We start from the raw sequence: 7,896 nt of genomic DNA, 5'->3' as shown, positions 1-7,896 counted from the left end.
TTCCAAGACTTTGTAGTTCTTTCAGCAGTTATCATGGCAAAATATTATTCTGCTTAATTTGCTTCCTCTTAAAGGTTCATATGCTTCTCTTATTCAGCAGAATTTCTTCAATTACACTAAACCCTGCAAAATTCCCATTACTTTAATGTAAAAAATAAAAAGAGAAACAAGGTTTCATGATTACCCTGTACCCTAAAGTGAAATTTCTATACAAGTCCTAATATGAAAAAGCATTGTGACAAAAGAAGCCATATATAACTTTTGCCAGATTCTATGCTTAAGAATAGCACACAGTTACATGATTTTTCAATTTGAAAAAGAAAATTGCACCTAGTAGTTTAACACTTGTTCACATTATCCCAGATTTTGATAGTTCCTTCAAAGTATTTGCAATCTTGTCCTCAGTTGTTTCACTAATGCATGCCACAAGAGGACTCTCATTTGGTACAACGTCCTCTCTAGGGTAGCTTCCTGGACCTCTAAGTATTCCTTCTGAACCATTAGACACAACACCCTTCATGATAATGGTCTTGTGAGTTCCAGAAATCAACTCCTCATAATCTGTGTCACCAGTTTCTCCAAGAAACACAAACATGTTTGCAACATTCAGTCCCCAACGGACAAACAGATACCTAACAAAATACCATTCTTTTAGCAATTCTATAAAACATAGCTATCTCAGTAAATCAAGCACTCTAACACTTCATTAAATAGCCAAGTTTCTCCCTTCAGAAATGGGAAACTGTAGGAATAAGATTGAACCTTAAAAAGTACCTAAATCCAGTTTGTTTAGTACTGTGCCATCTTGATGATATTGTCTTAAAAATCAAATTAAGAAGTATGAACTGTTACGTGAATGCATAACATAAAGCTGTGTAGATTGATTTCCAATACAAAATCTGCTTGAATGTTGTATGTAGTTTTAAGGGTTAAATATGACTTTAGTTCCTAAACTTTGACATGAAATTGAAATTCATCATTCTGTCAGAAACTTTGATACATTTTGGTTCCCAAACTTTAAAAGTAAATGGATACAGACATTTTAACCCAATTACATTAAATTTCTTTGACATGTCAAATATATTTCATGCTAACATTTAAGCGTTTGACACGTTTCTGGTTCAATATTAACTAAAAAACACGTTTAACAAAAAAAATATATAATTAGGTTAAAAAGACTATATCCATTCATTTATAAAGTTTGAGGACCAAAATGTATCAAAGTTCAACCTTAGTTTTAATGTAAGCATTTCGTTTCCTATAATATTGAGAAGGACAATTCCATGGCTTTGAGAGAACAACATACAAAATGCTGTATTAAACAAATGATTGAATCCCTTCCAGCCTCATTTTCAGAGTTTTCTAACAGTTCCTCACTTATTAAAAATAGATTTCTACAAACTCTCTTAGCATGTATGCTAGTATGAGACCCTTCAATCTGAAAGTGTTGAGTCATGAGTTATTACAGAATTGACTTTACTGCTTATTATGAATTACTATTACCTGAGTGCCTGTGCTCTTGATGCAAGGAGTGGAATAACCTGCACACTAGATGAACCTCTGCAGTACATAGGATGACAACGTAGGCCTCGCATCCGAAGCTTCTGTCTCAAGTCATCAACTCTCTTTGCCTGACAAAGACAGTACAAGGATCATTTCAATCAACAAAACCAGTTTCCTTAACCATTGTCACTGTGAGTAAGTTTGAATGAACTTCTCTAAAGCCACTTCAAAGAGCAAGAAAATAAGACAGAAATAAACTTAGTTTAACTACAAAGTAAAACTGACTTATGCATAAGTTAGCTAGTAGAAGTTATTTCCCATTGATACTTCATTTTTCTTCTTATTCTTCTCTCCTGAAGTACTTCTGGAGAAGTTTCCACCAAACAGGACCAATGCAAACACAAAAGTGAATTTCATGTACCTTAGTGAGATCCTTTACTTTGTATGATATGCAATGAGCATTGCTAGATTTCAAATCTTCCTCAATGGGGCTTGAAGGTTTTTTTTCACCTTCAGCAGTACTCATAAGATTCCCAATGGTTTTCTTTAAACCTTCACAACCCCAACGATAGTCAATATGAGCTTCATAATCCGGATCAGGCAAAAGCTTTCCATCTTCTGTGTAAGTACCAGGATAGTAAACTTCACTACCACTACTGCAAATCAAGACATCAAAATCATTTGCTTGAATGTTCCCTGACTTGAGGAACTCTACTGTTTCCAGCATTGGCATGGCTGTTGACAAAGCAAATCCAGAAACTCTTGCATTTTGGGGGTCTAGTTGAGCAGCTTTGATGATCCTCTGCACTATCTGGATCATTGTCTTACCAGGAGCTCCTTTCTCATCATAGATATCTAGTGCTATAACTATCAATCTCCGTCTTCTCAACAGAAGAGGATATTTCCCAGATACATTGTCAGGAATTTTGTTAGTGTCATTTAAACCAGAATCTGGCTTTTTCATCTTGCTTAGGAGACGCTTAACTTGGTCTTGCGGGTCTGACACTGATCCTAAACCTGCTAAGTCAGCATCAATAGAGAGCCTAAGGGACATGTCTTGAACATCCTTAAGTGAGTCATTGAAAGACTCTTCAGTGTTTATATCATTCCCAGGAGTGTTCGTTTGCCATTGTGGATGCCTCATTCTGCAGGCAGCCACCCTTGTCAGATAAGTTCTGCAGTGTTCAGGCCATGAGAAAAGGTGTATGTTCTTCCAACCATTTTTCCTGCAGTCATGCCACAGGTTTTTATCTGACAACAACTTGATCAATGCATCAGTAATTGCTTGCTGATCATGAGGGTCCACAAGTAAACCATTGTTCAGGGCCTAACACATCAAAATGAGACATAATAAGTGGCTGCATGGTTTGGACAAGAGATTTTTGCATTTGAATGTGACTTTTATGTTTTTCAATTCTATCTGAGATACTAGTTCACCACAGGTGGTTCCTGCATGGACCATGTAACTAAGATAAAATTTGTTTTACCCTATGAATGTCCACTGGTCCCCCATTTTTAGTGGCCACCATTGGAAGCCCATGTGCTGCTGCCTGCATGAGTTTGATCATGTTTAGAGACAAAAAAAAGGAACATTGTACCATAAAAAAGACCAAATTAGCTAGTTGGTTAAACTCTACCTCAATTAAAGTAAGACCAAAAGGTTCTACTAAAGCAGGATTGATGAAAACACCCTGATAGAAAACATAAATCATTAGCTGTTAATAATTGTTCAAATTCAGGTTATTGTTTCTGAATTGTGAAAATCTACTGACTTCATTATACCTTTGTTTTTGCGGCAAATCGGTATATCTCTGGAACATCAGATTGCTTGTGATGTTTAGGGTATGCCACTCGGCCATATAGGTCATACTTATCAATCATTTTCAACACTGTTGTGAGAACACTGGCATTCCCAGAAGACATCTCATCTATGTCATCCCTATTTCCCATTATGAGAACCTGTTTTGTGAACACATTAGTCTTCTCCAAGTACTTAACAACAGTCCCTCTGAGAGGACAAATCGATTTCGAATAAATCAACTTACAAGGTTAGCAAGTTCTCTTAAGGGACGGCTTTCTCCATAGGCTTTTAACAGAGTGGTTAAGTTCTTCTTTGGATCTGGCCTTGATAAGGCCAAGATCACTGGCTTGTGAGGATTCCTAAAGAAACGCATCACCTGCACTAAACTGTAAGTAGAAAGCCAATAACAGTAATATTGAAGGAAGATCTGGATTATCAGTTACTCACTTCTGCCCAAATTGATGGCATTGCTTTTGGTGAAGCCCCTTCAACACTTGCAGTAAGCTGAAAAATCTCTCCATCAGCTTCAGGGCCATCTTCTTGGCTCATAACATTGCTAAAGTCCATTCCAGGAGGGATAACCTGCAGAATGGTCCTAGTAATCAGTAGCATATGCATTAACATAAAGAAAAACTGATTTAATCTTTTCATCTCACTTCTATTTTCTAAAATTTCTTATGAAGAACTTTATCTCAAACAACACCTAAGGCTATATCAGTAAGCAAATTACCGCCATCCTGGGCATGAATCGACCATGACAGTTGACACCACGCCTAGCCCGAGCTCGCAACACTTTCTCAAGCTTGACATCAAATCCATCATAAAGTCCCCACTGTTCCTCAATTTCTTGTTTTGTACTAGTGATAACAAGTTCTGCTGCATCCAGAGAAAGTTCTTCTGCCTCAATCCTCCTCATCATCTTGTATGTTGAATTAATATCTTCTTTTGATTGGCGTCCCTGCTTAAGAAGTTGTTCAAGCTTGTTTCTTCCAAGTGAATGGCCTGTCAGCACCATTGGTACATTCAAGGCACCTGAAAGAATTGCAGCACTGTCTCCAGCATCAGCATAATGTCCATGAATTACATATGGCCACACAGGTTGTCCCCCACCAACTTGTTCACCCAACACTTTTGACATGTTGAGAATGTGAGCTAATGCTCCATCAACAAATTCTTGAATGTAAGGCCAAAGAAGTTCTTTCTGGAGGTACTTATTGCGTGGACCAAAGGGTATTCGTATGATATATGCACCACTGCTCTCCCCAATGTTATCATCATCATCTCCACCCACAGTTAGCATTTCTGTAGGCTCTCCATAGCTCCAGTCAATTTCAGGGGATGAGATTTGCCGTGTAAACAGATCCACTCTATATACTCCAGGCATTTTTGCAAGTGCACGAGCAAGTTCTACCACATATTTAATCTGCAAACACGTTGTTTCTAGCATTAATCACCATTTAAAGGGAGTGACAAAGATATTTTATAGTAGGTTTGTGATTTGGGTGTGTAAAAATGTGAAGAACCTGTCCACCAGTATCAGAATCTCGACCGAGCTCCATGTTTTCTCCTCGAACCAATCCGTGCAAGCTGTGGAATAAAAGAATATATAAGGTTATAGCAATCATTGAATCTACACATGCTTCTAGAGTTTATTTCCTGAAACATTTCTAAACCGCAGTGTTTAGAAAAATGAGACTATCTTCAAAACAGATGCTTAAACTTCATAGGAAGCAAGTGGTTTCTCTCTAAATTATTGATAGTAAATGCTTGGCAATGCAATTCCAATTCCCTACCCTTTTGTATTTGTCAATGATATTGATCTTAAGATAATCCCCAACAACATTTTCCATTATGAAGAACCAGGACAAAAGTTTAAGTGCAGGATAAAGGGCCATTATGATTGTTTTATGACAGCTGGTGGAAATTCAGAAATGACTCATTGGCTTAACTCTTATCATTGTTATCATCTGAATTAGGCAGTACAAAGCATGTGAAGCAAAGGTAAACTCTTTTCCTGATGACTGATAATGGGAATAAATATGAATCTGTCTTCCACTACGATCAATCAATGAGTAAGTATTCATTGATGCATTAACACAACCTGAGAAATTGTCTATTTGTTAACACAGATGTTAATTGTTGGTATACCTTAAGAGGACAAGATAGAGCTTTTTTTCCTTTTTGTCATCAGACCATACTTCCAAGTTGGAAATCTGACGCTTGATTTGTTTCTTTGGGGTCTCACTTTGTATCATCTCAACAACACCATCGCCTTTTTCTCCTTCTGACAAGTCTTCAGACATGTCCTCTGTTGCTTCTCTGCGACCTTGTTCTCTCTCCCATCTTCGGTGTGCCACCCTCTGGGATTCCTCCCATTCAAACTACACAAACCACACCAGTGTTACCTATTATGATCTTGCATACAGTAACTCTATAGTACATGATAGTGCCCTCAAATTTGTTAGGTGAAGGACCAAGCACAGTGAAATTGAACACTAAAAGCAAACAGTTCACAGTATCCTAGTTAGAAAACTCCCTTCTCTATCTTGAACTGATAGAAAAAGCAACAATCATAGCTAATGGCACAGCTTAGATAAATAAACTGGATTGTGTTTCCAAACAAATAGAAAATGTCACTTTAATGCAGTGTGCACAAATATCAGTCAAGAAAAACACACAAATTTCCATGCAAAATGGTACCATATTTTTTTATTTGATATTGGCATTGATTGATCATGCCATCAAAATAGGAATCCAAAAAGAAAACCACATCATTGGATTCACAAATAGATTCTTCTGTCATGAAACTTCTTCGAAATCACATCAACCTTACAATTCATATAGTTTACAAATCACATCCAAATTCAAATGAATTCTTTTTCATTCAAAGCAAACTAACTTAAAGAAGAACCTGTTTTTTCTTGCGAGTGAGGTGCCAAATGCGCCAGCACATGTTCTCCAACCTTGAACTCCTCTCCCTGGTGTTCCTGGTGGCAACCACCTTGATCCAAGTCCGATACAGATCAGATTCATCAACACTTGTCACCACCTCTTCCACAAAGTACTTGGTGGGGTTGAAATGCCCCCCATCTCTCAGAGTCACAGGTGCAGGCTTTTGCTCCTCAATGGTCGGTGCCCCAGTTGAAAGTATGGCCTCCAAGTACCCATTAATCCATTCATTCCCCGCCATCACGCTGTTTTTTCTCTCAAGAAAATGATTATAAACCAAGAAAACAAAAACCAGGGTCTTTTGATATTTCTAACAACGTAGATTGTGTCAACCGAATTATCTCCTAAAGAAGATGTGTATAGGAAGGAAAAAGAAAGTGTCCTGAACAAAATTATCTCAGAAAAGAACTTGAAACAAGAATATGTATATATCACATATGTACAGTGGTTATAAGTCCATCACGGTTTCTTGGATATTAAGTAAGCATGAGAAGTGAAAAACATGAGAAATGTGTCTTCTGGTACGTTAAGGATTAAAGGGGTGAGGTGGTGTTGTGTTTTTCTGTTATTGTCATTTGAGAGTTTGTGTCATTCATTCATTTGGATGCTGAGAGAGAAAAAGTTTGTGTGTGTTGAGGTGTTGCATGGGGTAGAACGAGGAAAAGGGGTGTGTTGTGATTGGTGAAGAAGGGTTCAAAGATAGAGTTTTTGGGTTGTGTTTGGAGAATCACGAGAAGGGTTGGATGGGAAGAGATGGTGAGAAGTGAGGAAGGGGTGGAGGAGAAGGAGATGGCAAAGGTGAGGGAGCCACGTGGCAGGGAATGGTGGGCCAGAGACTTGTACACGTGTAGAGAGAGAAGAAAAAATAGACAGAGAATTTGGCTCTCATGTATGAACATGATTGTTATGGAGTTGAAAAAACTACTAAAGAGTATTTTAGCTTTTCTAGTTATAGTCAAGAGTAATAAATATTCAACTATTTGTAATAAAGATTTTTAATAGGAGTTGTTTATACTTATTGTATTTTTATGGATAATTTTTTTATGAATATTATATATAAAAGTACTTATGTTTAGTATGTAAGAGGTTTGACAGTAATTCTTTTGTGATCCAATTGAAAGTTAATTGTTTTATTTATGAAAACAAATAATTATGTTTAAGTATAATAATGAATAATAATTTCGGCATGATAATTAAACATTTAGTTCGGGTTAAATATTTTACGAAGCAATGAATTTAGAGGATATTCATGTTTTTTTCTAACAAACAATATGAAAACGATGCAGAACAATAATTTGAATGAATGATACGATGTTTATTTTGTTGAAATCAGAATTTGGATTTTTTATTTAGTTTTTCTTATTTAGTTTTTCTGTATTATTCTTTTGTTATGTCTTTAAAATATATTAATGATAACTGATTTTGAAGTTTTTAAATATTTTAAAAAAATTTAAAATACCAGCATTTTTAATGTTCAGCGAAAGAAATGTCCAAAATATCCAACAAAAAATCTGGACTCATCGAAATCATTGTTTATTTAAGAATCATTTATCCTAATATTCAGTAAATGAAGTGAATATAAAAGTAAATGGAGAAAATATTTTCTTAATATTCCTAGAATTAATACTAGAAAAAGAACAAAA

The 7,896-nt window shown here is 36.3% G+C and overlaps 1 protein-coding gene across 1 annotated transcript; it reads right to left on the bottom strand.

Annotated features, from left to right (window-relative positions):
• Positions 1-236: 236 nt before the first annotated feature.
• Positions 237-7,020, bottom strand: LOC114189190 (probable sucrose-phosphate synthase 3). The gene is made up of 12 exons (XM_028077896.1): positions 6,216-7,020; positions 5,453-5,685; positions 4,828-4,891; positions 4,035-4,727; positions 3,752-3,886; positions 3,549-3,680; positions 3,286-3,462; positions 3,141-3,194; positions 2,991-3,053; positions 1,925-2,830; positions 1,504-1,631; positions 237-632 (listed from the first exon to the last, which is right to left on the bottom strand). Exons 1-12 carry the CDS (start codon positions 6,492-6,494, stop codon positions 350-352), a joined length of 3,147 nt encoding a protein of 1,048 aa, XP_027933697.1. The 5' UTR covers positions 6,495-7,020; the 3' UTR covers positions 237-349.
• Positions 7,021-7,896: the final 876 nt, after the last annotated feature.

The sequence above is a fragment of the Vigna unguiculata genome, chromosome 6 (assembly GCF_004118075.2).
Source record: "Vigna unguiculata cultivar IT97K-499-35 chromosome 6, ASM411807v1, whole genome shotgun sequence".
Classification (NCBI taxonomy): Eukaryota; Viridiplantae; Streptophyta; class Magnoliopsida; order Fabales; family Fabaceae; genus Vigna; species Vigna unguiculata.
Note: the sequence above shows the minus strand (reverse complement) of the source record. Positions and strands in the feature narration are given on the sequence as shown.